This window comes from Natrix helvetica (genome assembly GCF_964273705.1).
Source record: "Natrix helvetica genome assembly, chromosome: 3".
NCBI lineage: Eukaryota > Metazoa > Chordata > Lepidosauria > Squamata > Natricidae > Natrix > Natrix helvetica.
In genome coordinates, this window is record NC_138549.1 from 43,408,576 (window position 1) to 43,424,064 (window position 15,489).

A 15,489-nucleotide genomic window follows, 5' to 3' on the forward strand; every position below is an offset into this window, starting at 1 on the left:
GCCGTTATTATATGCAATATTAAGTACTTTTTCTTTTTTGTATTTTGTAGGGAGTAATCCTAATAAGAAGATTTCCGGTTTCCATTCTATTTTAACTCCCGTTATTGCCTCCAGCCACTTTTTGATCTTTTTCCAAAACTTTTTAGCCTCCTCACAGGTCCACCATAGGTGGTAGTACGTTCCGTGTATCGATTCGCATTTCCAACATTTTGGGGATGTATTTGACGATATTTTAGCTAACCTTGTTGGTGCTAGGTGCCATCTATAAAACATTTTATACTGGTTTTCCTTATATGCAACCGAGAGTGTCATTTTTAAGTTTGTTCCCCAAAATTTTTCCCATTTGTCTAATTCAATATTGTGTCCAAAGTTCTGTGCCCATTTTATCATTTGTTCTTTCACAATTTCCTCTTCCATTTTGTATTTCAGGAGAAATTTATATATTCTCCCTATCAATTTTCTATCTGGGCTTTGGATGATTTTATCCAATTCGTGTGATTCTGTTTCAATGTCATATAATTTGGTATCATTATTGTATTTAGTTTTGATTTGCAAGTAGGTTAACCAGTCCACTTTCATGTTCTGTTCTGCCAATTCTTCAATTGTTTTTAAGTTTCCCTGTCTATCAATTAAGTCTCTATATCTTAGTATTTTGTTCCAATCTATAAAATTTGGGTGAGTCGTCCTTTCTGTTAGTGATAGCCAATTCGGGATTTTCACGTAATGGATTTTTTTTATTTTGAGCCATTTTTGCAATAACGCTCTTCTAATTAAATGTTTTTCAAAGTATTTGTGCGTTTTATTTTTATCATCCCATAGGAAAGTGTGCCAGCCTGCTTGCAAATCATGGCCTTCCAGGGTCAAAATTCTTTTATTCTTTAGCTCTATCCAATCCTTCACCCATGTTATTGATACTGCCAATGCGTATAAATCCCAATTTGGTAATGCTAAACCTCCCCTCTCTTTGCTGTCCTGCAATGACTTTAGTTTGATCCTCGCTTTTCGTCCCTGCCAAATAAACCTAGTGGTTATGTTATTTAATTCTTGAAAGAATTTTTTACCTGGGTTAATAGGTGCGGCTTGTAACAGGAATAAGATTCTTGGTAAAATATTCATTTTGATTGTCGCTATGCGTCCCATGAGTGATAGTTGAATATTTTTCTAATTTTCTAAGTCTTTCTTTATTTGTATCACTAATTTGTTATAGTTATCATCTTTAATTGTGGAACATTTTGCCGACACCCAGATCCCCAGGTATTTTACTTTCTTAGCTATTTGCATATTGGTTATTATTTCCAGTTCCTCTTTTTGTTTTTTGGTCATGTTTTTGGTTATCATTTTTGTTTTGTTTTTATTGATCTTTAATCCTGCCACTTCGCCGTATTCTTCTAATTTTTGAATTGATTTCCGACTAGAATCTAAAGGGTCCTCTAGTACAAATACTAAGTCATCGGCATAGGCTTGTGCCTTATATTCTTCATTTTTGAGTCTTAAACCATTTATTCCCTGGTCTTTCCGGATTTCATTTAGTAAGATTTCCAAAGTCAGTATGAACAGCAAAGGAGAGAGGGGGCATCCCTGTCTGACTCCCTTTTTTATTTCAATCTTCTCTGTTAATTCTCCATTCATCAGAACTTTGGCTGTCTGGTTATTATAAAATCCTTCTATCATTTTTATAAATTTTTCACCGAATTTCATCTCATCCAATACTGTTATCATAAATTTCCAAACTACATTGTCAAATGCTTTTTGTGCATCAAGGAAAACCAGTACTATTTGTTTTTCTGGGTGCGCCTCATAATACTCTATTATGTCTAGGATGATTCTCGTATTATTTCTGATGTGTCTGTGAGGTAGGAATCCGTTTTGGTCTGGGTGTATTCGTTCATTTAAAACCTGTTTGATTCTTCCTGCCAAGGGCAACTTCTTAATCTGTGTTAAATAGATTGCTCGAATTAACTGCCATGCATTCCCACACCTGGTTGTAACGATTCTTAAGAAAGAAAGAAAGAAGAAAGGAAGGAAGGAAGGAAGGGAGAGAAAGAAAGAAAAGGAAGGGAGGGAGGAATGGAAGGAAAGAAAGGAAAAGAAAGAAAGAGAAAGAAGAGGGAGGGAGGAATGGAAGGAAAGAAAGAAAAAGAAAGAAAAAAGAAAGAAAAGGAGGGAGGAATGGAAGGAAAGAAAGAGAAAGAAAGAAAGAAAGAAGAAAAGGGAGGGAGGAATGGAAGGAAAGAAAGAAGAAAGAGAAAGAAGAGAGAAGGAGGAAGGAATGGAAAGAAAGAAAGAAAGAAAAGGGAGGGAGGAATGGAAGGAAAGAAAGAAAAAGAAAAAGAAAAAGAAAGAAAGAAAGAAGAAAAGGGAGGGAGGAATGAAAAGAAAGAAAGAAAGAAAAGGGAGGGAGGGAGGAAAGAAGGAAAGAAAGGAAGGAAGGAAGGAAGGAAGGAAGGAAGGAAGGAAGGAAGGAAGGAAGGAAGGAAGGAAGGAAGGAAATGGTGGGTGTGTGGGGGGAACGGAATGTAAAAAAAGGAAACTTAATAAAGTGAAACTCATGTACAGTAAACCACAAACTGCTGATGGAGGCAGGCAGGGAGGTTGTTTAATCCTGGAAAGCCTGGCTGATCTCCAAACCAAGATTGGCAGATTAATCACTGTGCTTTAATTATGTTCCATTTGTAATAATGAAAATACATCCTGCATATCAGATATTTACATTACGAGTCATAACAGTAGCAAAATTACAGTTACAAAGTGGCAATGAAAATAATTTTATGGTTGGGGGTCACCACAACATGAGGAACTGTCTTTGGATATGTCATTGTCTCCATCGTTGATAACCACATTGGGATTTTCAGGTAGTGAAAATTATTATTTTTTCCCAAACCCTAAACAGGGCATCCCTTACTATATGTCTCTGGAAGTAGGAATGAGATTTATTCTTTCCCTCCCAGAGGAAGCCGTGCCAGCCTAGTTGGAGATTGTGGCCTTCTAGCATAAGGATTCTTTTATTTTTTAGTTGAATCCAGTCCTTTAGCCATATTAGGGCTGTTGCCTGATAGTAAAGCTCCCAATCTGGGAGGCCAAAGCCCCCTTTGTTTCTACTATCTCGTAGAAGTTTATATTTAATACGTAGTTTTTCCCCTGACCAGATAAATTTGGATACCATTTTATTTAGTTGTTCGGAAAAAAAATTATCTAATGTAATCGATATTGTTTGAAAAAGATGAAGTAGTTTGGGTAGTACATTCATTTTAATTGTTGAGATTCTGCCAATTAGTGATATCTGTAGTTTAGTCCAATTATCCAAATCTTTTTGTATCTGTCGTAGCAATTTGTTGTAGTTATCTTCTTTTATTGTAATACATTTTGCCGATAACCATATTTCCAAATATTTAATTTTCTTGGCCCTTGAAATTCCCAGTTTCTATTCCAGTTCATCATTTTGTCTTTTGGTTAAGTTCTTAGTTAATATTTTAGTTTTCTATTTATTTTAAGCCCTGCCACTTTACTGAATTGGTTTATGTCTTGTAATAGTTTTAGTCCAGTTTCTAGGGGTTCCTCTATGATAAATGCTAGATCGTCTGCAAAGGCCTGCACTTCGTATTCCTGTGTTCTAATTTTCAATCTCTTTATGTCCTTGTTTTGTCTAATTTGTAACGTCAATGTCTCTATTGAGAGGATAAATAACAGGGGGGATAGAGGGCATCCCTGTTTTACCCCTTTGGTTATGCTGAAATCTTATGTTGCTTCCCCGTTTAGTATTATTTTTGCCCTCTGACTCGAATATATTGCTTTGATCATCCGGCTAAATTTCTCTCCGAAGTTCATTACTGCTAATTGATTTATAAGAAAATCCCAATTCAGGTTATCGAATGCTTTCTGTGCATCAATAAATATCAATGCTGCTTGTTTTCCTGAGTGTATCTCATAGTATTCTAATATGTCCATTACCGTTCGTATATTGTTTTTTATGTGTCTGTTGGGTAAAAATCCATTTTGGTCTGGGTATATGATTCCGTTTAATATATTTTTAATTCCTTCTGCCATTATTGTCATAAATATTTTATAATCAGCATTTAGCAGCGAGATTGGCCTATAATTTTGGATCTTTTGTTTTTCAGTGTTGTCTTTGGGAATTAGTGTTATTAGTGTCTCCATCCAGGATTTTGGTATTTAAGCTCATTCTAGTACTTAATTATACATTTCTAATAATATGTTCTCTAATGATTTTTGCAATTCTTTATAAAATTCTGCTGGAATTCCGTCTGGGCCTGGGGTTTTGTTATTTTTTGTTTTGTTTTTGGATTGCCCTTTTTAATTCTAGCCTCGTTATTCTCTCTTTTAATATTTCTTTTATTGTTTCCGGTAGGGTTGGAAGAGTCCTCCTCTGAAGGTATCTTTTAATATCCTCCTCTTCTATTTCCTCTCAGCAATACAATGCTTGAAAGTATTTTACTGCTATACATTTTTTCCTTCCTTTTGGATCATCCCTTCAGTATCACCCCTTCTTCATCCTATAGTTGCTGTATTAATTTCTTTTCTTTCTCTTTCTTTAGTTTATAGGCTAGCCATCTCTCCATTTATTGGCATTTTCAAAATAATTTTGCCTACTTATCTAATTTTCTGGGCCACTTCTTGTGTAATTAAGTTTAATCTATGTTTAATTAGTTCTTTTTCTTCTTTAGCTTCTTGGTTTTGAGGTTCTTTCTGGATTTTATATTCCAATTTCCCCAGTTTCTCCTGGAGCTCTGTATATCATTTCTTTTTATCTTTGTTTCTTCTTATTGTATATGCTATCGTATTGCCTTGCACATAGGCTTTGGTTGTATCCCATAGGTTTTGAATGGTTGGCTGATCATTCCAGTTTTCTTTTAGGAAAAATGCTAATTCTTTTTCCACATACTGCACATAGTTCTTTTCTTTTACAACCCTCTGATTCATACTCCATCTCTTTTTCCTTTTTGTCTCTCCTTTCCATTTGATTGTTAATGGGTTATTGTCCGCCCACATGTTCGGTGTTATTTCTACCTCCTCTACATCCTTCTCCATTTCTAGATCCATCCACACCATGTCAATCCTGGATCATGAATTATGGGGGTTTGAAAAGAATGTGTATTGACTCTTCTGTGGATTGATTTCTCTCCAAACATCTTTTAGATTTAGTTCTTGGGCCATTTCAAATAATGCATTTGGTAGAGTTCTCCTTGCATAATTTTTTATTATCCGTTTTATAGTCTTTCTTTGGGTCTACCACCGCATTGAAGTCCCCTACTAGACATATGTTGTCAAGTTCCAGTTCTGCAATCCGCTTATGTAGTTTACTGTAGTATTCTTTCTGGTTCATGTTTGGTGCATATATGATTGCAATTAGTACTCTTTTTTGTTTTACTGATACTTCAATTCACCATGTTCTTCTCTTTTCATCTGCGTATACCTGTTTAGGTTTTAGCCAGTCCTTTATATATACTGCAATTCCTCTTTTCTTTGTATCAGCCAGCGGCCAGATGTAATTTCCCTAACTTTGGAGATTCCAAAATACTACAATTTCCTTTTTTAATATGAACTTTCTGTACACATGTGATGTCCATGTTTTGTTTCTGGAGCTTAGAAATTGTTTGTCTTCTTTTTATAGGTGAATTTAGTCCATTTATAGGAAAATGATCTTTTTGTTTCCAGGTCCATGTGGTGATCTGGTTCCTGGCATACATGCACACGCAAAAACCAGCAACAGGAAGAGCAATGGCTGTGTGTGCCAAAAGACATGAAGAGGGACTCCCGGACATCGCTTCTTAGTGGAGCAGAGCTGTGGTCGAGTCTTCCCTCCCTCCCCACTCAAGCAGGCTGCTTGCATGGCCCCAGCCCTCCAGCCCGTGGCTCATCTGCGGTCCAAAGTGCCTGGCTGGCTTGGGTGCCCCAGAAAAGTAGCAGCAGCGGCAGCCACAAGGGAAGGGCAGGAGGACCGGCCAGCCCTTGCAGCCACTCCCACACCACCTAGAAGCAGTACTGTGACAACGGCCGGGGGTGAGGGGCAGCGCCGGCAAGGATGGGCAAGGGCTTCCCTCCCTCCTCACCCAAGCGGTCGCCCATTCTCGCCTTCACCACCCCTTTGACCCTGGTAGCATCAGCTGTTGCGCTGCCACTTCCAGCCAGGATGCTGGAGGAGGAGCTGCTGACGGAGAGGTGAGCTACTTGCATAAAGATGCTGCCGAGGGCCTGGCTCGCTGGTGTAAGAGCAGCTGTGGTGGCTGCCCAATCACTCCTGCCCTTCCCCTATGGTTGCAGCTGTTGCTGCTGCTCTTCTGGGGCTGCGTGGGGGCCAGACGACTCTTCTGGGGCAACTGAGCCAGCAAGGCACTCCAGACCATGGATCCACATCAGTGCAGCAGTCTGGAGCAGTGCAAGTAGCTGGTGCATCTGACGGAACAGGCAGAGGGACTACTGGGACCTGAGGCGGTGGCGGCATGGACATAGGCAGCACTCCCAGCAAAGGCGGCGGTTGGCAACAACATTGTAGGAGGCAGAGGATAATGCCCCGGGGTTGCCCCATAACCCAGGTCAGGAACATGGAGGCGGGAAATGGGTCTCCCAGGGCATCAGCAGTTCGCAATAGTGACAAATGTTTGTGCGCTGGGCGGAGTGGTAGTGAGGATTGGGGCCCGGCACGGGCCAGCATGGCCATCCCACCAAGAGGAGAGGTTTCCTCTGTTGCCTCCGAAGGCAGTGGGAAGTGATGGGCGCAGCTGCTGAGGATGTAAGTAAAAGGTTCTGGGTCCATTCCCTCCAAAACAACCATTATATTCTTCCCTGGGCTCTGTTCTCCCGGGCAGGCAGAGCGAGAAACCAGGGCCAAGCCCATTGGCCACAGCCACCATTTCCAAGAGCAGGCTGTTCAGTCGCCCCAGTGCAGTCCGGGAGACACAGCAAAGAGTCTCAGGAGGGCAGGGGAGGCTGTTTTCGCCCTCCCTAGGCTCCTAGAAAGCCTCTGGAGCCTGGGGAGGGTAAAAAAACGGGGCTATTGCGGGCCAAAAGGGGGGTCACACGCACATGCACAGTGTGTGTGTGTGCATGCGCATGCTCATGGGGGTCACGTGCATAGCATTATGGGTATGGCACACCTGCGCACGAGCCCCTTGCGCTCCCCCCACTTTTGGCATGGGAGCAGGGGTGGGTTTCAACTGGTACGGACCAGTACGGCTCCCTCCCCTTGTTTGCTCTTTCACTCACCGCGCCCATCCTCATCATATTGCCTAAAAGTTCTCAGAAGAACCAGAAGAAGAAAGAACTGTTGAGTGACTGGGGTGAGGGAGGAGGATGTTGGGGAAGAGGGAAGAGGCAGAGGAACTGCTAGAAAAGTGTGTGCGTGTCCACAGGCTGTGGGTTTTAAAAAACGTCTGAGTGAATCCAGGAAGAGGGAAGAGTGAGAGGGGCTGGAAGATACTATAGGAACACACACTTCCAGCCCCTCTGCCTCTTCCCTCTTTCTGGATTCACTCAGACATTTTGAAAACTCACAGCCTGTGCACACGCACACACTCTTCCACTCTTTTAAAAACGTCTTGAGTGAATCCAGGAAGAGGGAAGAGGCAGAGGGCCTGGAAGATACTATAGGAACACACACTTTTCCAGCCTCTCTGCCTCTTCCCTCTTCCTGGATTCGTTCAGACTTTTTAAAACTCACAGCCTGTTCACACACAAGATATTTTTAAAACACACAGTCTCTGCACACGCACACTCTCTTTCACTCTTTTAAAAACGTCTGAATCCAGGAAGAGGGAAGAGGCAGAGGGGCTGGAAGTGTGTGCGTGTGCACAGGTTGTTAGTCTTAAAAACGTCTCAGTGAATCCAGGAATAGGAAAGAGGCAGAGGGGCTAGAAGTGTGTGTGTAAGGTGGTCAGTAATGTTGAAGACCAGCAAGGACAGCCATATTTCCTCTGTAAGTAGCTGTTTTATTGCTTTGTGTACTTATTTTATTCTTATTTTAGTAGTAAGTGCACAAAATAATAAATTTCCTTTTTTATATCTTCTTTTTGTAAGTCATTCTTTGGGGCAAAGAATTCAGTGATATCGACTTGGCCACTCCCACCCAGTCACATGACTGCCAAGCTACTCCCACCCAGTCACATAGCTTCCAAGCCACTCCCACTCAGTCACATGACTGCCAAGCTACTTCCACCTGGCCACATGATCACCAAGCCACTCCCACAAAACAGGACACACAAATAAGTTCTAAAAATATTTTAAACCCACCACTGCATGGGAACCAAAAAAGGTTTGCTATCACTGGCATAGAGTATAAGCAAAACAGCTTATTTTTCTATTATCACTTAATTTCTATTATCTAAAGATATTATTGGAATACATCTCAGTCTTTCTTAAGTTCCAAAGCAATGCTAAGTTAATCCGGCACAAGAAAAAAAGTATGCCATCCATTAGGACTGAAAGTGTAAAGATGGAATCTGATAGGCACACACAATTGAAAAGATAAAATACCTGGCATCAATGTAGCTGTAGGAAACAATTTTTCTTGCATGATTTTACTTTCATGTAACAGCTCTTCTTTGGTGATTGGCAGGTCCAGTGCGTCACGAATGATTTCTGCTCCTTCCAATGCTTTTTTACCCATTGCTAAGGATTTCACATCCCAGGTGTAGGTTTTCCCAAAGCGACTGCAGATTTTTTGGAACACAATAGTATAAAGATGTTCAGTATCTGCGGAACAAAGAAAAGCAGAATTAAAATGATGTCTTCAACCACTAGTTAGCTTCATCGACAAACCAAAAGAGTTGAAATTGTATCTACCATATTTTTCGGAGTATAAGATACAACTTTTTTCCTCAAAAAAGAGGCTGAAAATCTGGGTGTGTCTTATACACCAAATACATCATTTTTTGCCTTCCGAAGCCCCGTCCCCTTCACCAAAATGGCCATGCATACCCTTATGGAGGCTTTCAGAGAGCTCCTGGGGGGGGGGGCTGGGGGGGGCAGAAATGAGCAAAAAACAGGCTGTTTTTTGCCCTCCCCCCAGCCCCCAGCAGCACTCTATAAGCCTCCATAAGGCTATGCCAAAAACGTTTTTGTGATAAACGGGCCATTTTTTGCTCATTCCCCTCCCCCGGAGCACTCTGCAACCCCCCCCCAAGGCTACTCATGCCCTTTTTTTGGCAAAAAAAACGGGCCCATTTTCATGAAAAATGAGCCGTTTTGGGGAGGTTTGCAGAGTGCAAAAGTGCTGTGCCAGCAGAAACACCTACCTATCTAATGTATTTCTCTCTCTCTCTATTTTTCTCTCTCTATCCCTTTACCTACCTACCTACCTACAAACACACACTCTCTCTCCCTACCTACCGTATATCTATCTATCTATCTATCTATCTATCTATCTATCTATCTATCTATCTATCTATCATCTATCTATCTTTCTCTCTCTATCCCTCTACCTACCTACCTACACTATCTCTTTCTCCCTACCTACCTACTGTATTTCTCTCTCTCTCTCTCTTTATTTCTGTCTCTATCCCTTTATCTACCTACCTACCTACTTACTCTCTCTCTCTCTCCTTACTGTATTTCTCTCTCTCTTTCTATTTCTCTCTATCACCTATTTACCTACCTATACACACTCTCTCTCTTTTTTTTCTCTCTCTCCATCCCTTTATCTATCTATCTACCTAACTACTCTCTCTCTCCCTACCTACCTACTGTATTTCTCTCTCTTTCTCTCCCTGCCTATCCCTCTATCTACCTACCTACTTTTTTTTAATTTGCCTCTTCAAAACCTTGATGCATTTTATACTCCGAAAAATACAGTAAACAATATTCTATCTTCTCAAATAGTATAAGACAAAATCCTCAATACTAAATGACCAGTCAGAAGAAGTGGATTATGGGTAGTCCTCACTTAATAACATTAATTAGGACTTTAAACACCATCATTAAGCAATGCAGTCACAAGTCAAATCCTGACTTTGCTAACTTGAAACATTCTAATACATTGTTTTAAGTCTAAAACTTAAAGTACATTGTCCATCTAGTTATGTTTTCCATATGAATAACTTTTCTTTTCATATTCTAATCTATAAATCCCAATTTACCATGTAGAAATAAATATACCCTATTGTATTTATTAAAGGAGTCTGTGGCCTGATTCCTGTTTTATAGACTGTTCCTGCAGGATACGAGCCCTTGACTACTGCTCATTTATTTAAGTACAAACAACAAAGACACTAATAATTAAATTCTTAAGAGCATAGTGGGGATAACTCAACATTTGTTTATAGTGGAATATTTTCTAAGAAAATACAGGTAGTTGCACATATTAAATAAGAAATATGTAACAAGTTAAAGTAATATTTATCATAATAAAATTGATATCAGAACAGGGTTTTCAGAGAAGAGGGCATTTAAGGTTAGGGAGAAAATATCATTACCAAACAAAGATCTAAAGGGAAGACAAAACCGAAAAGCCTATAAACTGAGCAGTGACCAAATATTTTTGTCTTTTTCAACAAGAGAAAAACATGTAAATCCTTTTCATAGCTCTAATTAGATTGGCTCCATCATCTAAGCAACAGTCTTAGATTACAGATCCGTATATCTACCTTATAAGACCATTTTTAAAAGTATGGTGTTACATACAATGTAATATTTTAAGACTTTTAATATTTTAAGACAAAATAATTTGTTTTTTCAACTTTTGAATAAAACATTAGAAGTTGTTCAAAAGCCATTAGCATCACTAGATTTGCATCTAACTATATTAATATTATAATACTAAAATTATAATGAAGGAATTCAAGAGCAAATTAAGTTTTCCTTAAAGATTAGGCCTAAGGATCAACCCTTTTCTTGAATTTGTTACTTTAAAATATTTTCTTGACTTATGACTGTAATGAAAGCTACCCATCACGCTCATAACTTGTGATGGTTGTATGATTTTATGACTTTTTGTGTGGCAATCATCAAGAGAATGCTGCAGCTAAGTGAATCAACATTCACCATGCGTGCCATTTTGCTAAAAACTGGAAATAAATGACAGTTTTCAGCAAAGGCATCGTAAAATGTGGTGGCTGCAGGATGCTGCAAATGGTTTGTAAATGTGGTTGTGTTGCTGAGTGCCCAAAGTTAGATCACGTGACTGCAGCCATTACAACTTTGAATCAAAGATGTAAGTAGTCCCAAAGTAGATCTATTGTTTTAATCCAATTGCCTGCACAATCAGGAGACCCTATACCAGTGATGGAAAACCTTTTGGGCACTGAGTGCTGAAAAGGTCACGTGGAAACATCGTACACGCTCGTCGGGCCTGTGCTCCAGGAAAGCCGAACTTCTGGGTTCAAGCAGGTATGCATACCCAATGATCAGCTGGCTAGCGAACATGCGCAGGCTGGTTTTTGGAATTGCTGCGTGCCCAAAGGTATCGCGTTCCTGAAAAGCCAAACTTCCACGTTCTGGCTCGCATACTCTCCTAACAATCAGCTGGCCAGTGCACATGTGTACACCAGTTTTCGCCACTGCTGTCTGCGCAAAGGACAGCTGATCATCACCTGTACATGCGCACCAGAGACCTAGAAGACAAACAGGCAAGGCTGCACATGCCAGGCGACATGGCTTTGTGTGCCACTTTGGCCACACATGCCATAGGTTCGCCATCACGGCCCTATACCATTTCAGACAAATGGCTGTCCAATCTCTAATCCTGCAAGAGCCTAAATAGACAGAAATATGCATGGGTGATTTTCTACAACAAATTTCATACCAAACATTATTTTGAACAGCAAGGAATATTCAAGTAAATACATCATATATAGAATTTATTGTATAAAAGTCAGATACAATGCATGCATACATAAAAGGGCAGAAATGCTAGAATATTCTGGTGCTTATATAGCACAAAATAATGTAAATATTGTGAAATGGAGCTAGGAAGATCATTTAAAAGTAAAGGCTACATTTAGCTATGAGTATTTATGCATTTAACCTAAACTCCCTACTTTGATGTCTCCCAAAGACCTTGTAAAACAATTCTGATCATCTCTAGCCAGCACAGTTATGAGTAAACGGAATCATAGTCCAATATATTTTGAATGAATTACTTACCAAATTCCTTAGCTTTCTACAGCATATCTATGGTTATGTATTATAATTTTTCATTACTATATCTGTTACAGCTTACAGCAGCTTACATTATCTTCCAACCCTCAAGTTTCTACAACGACCCTATGAATTGGTTGGACTGGAGAGAGTAACTGGCTCAAAATCACCCAGCCAGCTTCCATGCTTAATGGAAGACTAGAGCTCACAAGTGTCCTGGTTTCTAGATCAGTACAATATTTCAATCGTTATAGCAAACGTGCTCCAAATTTTACTACGCTTTTTCACATTACTTGAAAATTGTTTTATGACTGAAAAAGTGCATTATCGTTTCAATTCTTTTACCTGTATCACTATACAACAATATATTCTGTAAATTGTATTAAAAGTAATCTCCACTCTGTAAAGTATGACTACAGAGCAGTTTCCCCAATGAATAGCCTACCATTGCACATCCATCTAGAAAAAGCCCTACTATAATTTAAAAATCTAACCTATAAAAGCAGATTCTGCTCTCAGTCCACTTGATAAACATCTCACATATTGCCCTCACATGTACTTATTGTGTAACTCACAGCATGCTAAAAAGTACAACAAAATAATAAGGATTTCAAGAAGTTATGAGTCAGCAGATTTGTATTTTTAATCTATTACTGCCTTAGGCATAAAAAAGAGAGTTCACACAATATCATCTAATACCAACACTGGTTTTTTTGTCCACTTGACAGGTTTAGTGTTACTATAGCTGTAAACACATATCAGGTATCAGTTTTGAGAATAGCAAAAGTGCAATCACAATGAGTTACACTCGTTCTTTTTTTTTTTAAAGAATTTTATTGGTTTTTAAACATTTATGGGGAAAGGTAAAAAGATACATAGAAAATTTTGGCAGCTCCCGTGCTAGTGGTAGAAATCCCTCCAAATCTCACAATTTTTACAATGTTAAAGACAACGTATAAAAAGTAAGCAAAAACAGAATCTTATTCTACATTATATCAACCATGTGTTCAATCATCTTGTCACTTTCTAGTATATCAACAATTACAATAATATTTCAAATGCATTTATTTTTGTGACCTGAGCCTTTTCGATATTGCTCCCTCCCCCCTGTCCCCAGATGGAGCCACAGCCCCTCCCTCCTTCATATCTTGTACGTTACTACCTTTTTCACTACCTCCCATGTTTTCGTCCTCCAGGAGAGAACTGTGTTTTTTAATAAAGGCTTCTGCCTCCCCCACTGCATTAATTCTAATTCTGTTTCCCTCCCAAAAAATCAACATTCCCTCTGGCAATAACCATATAAACCAAACTCCTTTATTATATAATTTCTTTGATAAGGAGGAGTACTTCCTCCTTTTTTCTCTTATTTTTTCGGAATTTGCTTAAGAATGATAGTTTCTTTGTCTTTATATTTTAGTGGTCCCCCCCCTTTGGGCCCCTAGCACCTCATCCCTCGTGGTCCTCCTAAGAAATTTAATATGTACCTCCCTTGGAACATTATGTGTTCTAGCATATGCTGAATTAATCCTGTAAACCAGATCCATATCCCACCACAACTGTTCTTTGTCTCTCTTAATATATTGTGCTAAAATTGTACTCATAATATCCTTAAGATCTTCATTTTCTGTCTCTGGTAGATTCTGGAATCTGAGAAAAAAAGGCATTCTTTCGAGTTCTATCTTTGCCATAAAATTTTCCAATTCTAAATTCCCCTTCCGGACTGCCTTAACCTCCTCCCCCAACCCAGCCGCCCCCTCCTCCAACAAACTAATTCTTTGTTCGTTTTCTTTTATATGGTGTTGTACACCTCTGAGTCCTTCTTTGAGGTCTGTCACCTCCTTTTTCAACTCATTTTGACCACTCATAATTTCCTGAAACATTTGGGTAACAGATAAGTCTTTTGAGCTCTCTCCAGTCCCTTCTTGTTGTAACAATGAAGTAATTTTCATCTGATGTATACTTGGTCTGGAGGTGGCAGAAGTGGGAGCCGAGAATGACTTGCCCGTTGGTGGTTTTTGGGGGCCCATTTATCTGAGTTCAGAGATGGTATAAATCTTTTACAAAAGAAATGGCGTCAGTGGAGTGCGTAGCTGTGCCAATCCAAGGAGACAGGCAAATCCAAAAGTGAAAAGTTAGTTCTCCATCACAGTTCCAAGGCACGGAGGCACACCAGAAAGGGGAAAATCCAATAATCAAAATCCAGGAAGACCACATAACAGGAGAGGTCCAGGGGTTCTTCAGAGGGGGTAATAATACAATGCCAGATATTTTTTTCAAAGGTAGTTTCAAAAGGCAGACTTCATTTGTAAGTACAAAAATGAAGACGGAGGGGAGCCATCTTGGCTCCTCCTTTCACAGGGAGAAGAACAAAGATTTCCATAAAGTTTTTTTTTCCTTTAAGAAAACAGCTCAGCAATCACCACTTGCAGTTGTGATATAAATCTTTCTCACATAGTTAATACAGGTGACAAGTCAGCCTTTATTCCCTCTCCATTCCGATATAGAGAGAGATAATTCAAATGCCGCTTTATCTGAAGGAGGTAAAGAGAAAGAACCCCCCCCCTCTCTAATCTTCCAGCTTCAAATAGATTGAACATGAATTTACAATAGTCTGCTGCTTATCCGTTAACGATAATTAAGGAGATTAGGACGGATCTCTCGGCACCCACATTCCAGCCGCTCCTCCTTAATTAACTCCTTCCTCCCGGAGCCCATTCAGCGAAAGGGCAGACAGCCAAATGCTGTTCCATGTCCCCCCTCCACTCCCCGGCTCCTGGGGCGAGGCTGGAAACACCCCCGCCGGCTGCCACCGAATCCGGGGGGTTCCAGCAAGCCACCCTGCAGCAGGTGGTCCCTCCAAGACCCCCTGTGCTCCTAAAAGGAGCCCACCAGAGATTCGAACAGCGGACAACAACGTTGTCTAAAAGATCATCTAAGGCAGTTTGGTTTAGTGGTTAAGTCACCATGCTTGAAGCTGGGAAACTGAATTCTAGTCCTGGCTTAATCATGAAAGCTGGCTGGGTGACTTTTGGGCCAGTCACTCTCAGCCCATCTACCTTACAGGGCTGATATAGGGGAAATAGTAGAAAGAAGAAATATTAGGTATAGTCACCAACTTATTTGTAAAAATAACAAAGGCAAAATTTAAAAAATGCTTTTAAAAATATGTAAGCAAGGGGAAAAATCATCATTCTTTTAGAAACGTCTAGAATTTATACATACATATACATATACATATACATATACATATACATATACATATACATATACATATACATATACATATACATATACATATACATATACATATATATATATATATATATATATATATATATATATATATATGTTTTCGTAGATTTTCACGGGTGTAGGTATGCTGGTTTTGTTGTATTCGGGTCT

General features: G+C 39.6%; 1 protein-coding gene across 2 annotated transcripts in view; it reads right to left on the minus strand.

Annotated features, from left to right (window-relative positions):
- Positions 1–15,489, minus strand: part of PUDP (pseudouridine 5'-phosphatase) — a 66,149-nt gene that overhangs the window by 46,662 nt on the left and 3,998 nt on the right. For both annotated transcript variants that reach the window (XM_081946023.1, XM_081946024.1), the window contains exon 2: positions 8,488–8,706. In XM_081946023.1, coding sequence (XP_081802149.1) covers positions 8,488–8,706 — 219 coding nt within the window. The remainder of the gene's footprint in view (positions 1–8,487; positions 8,707–15,489) is intronic.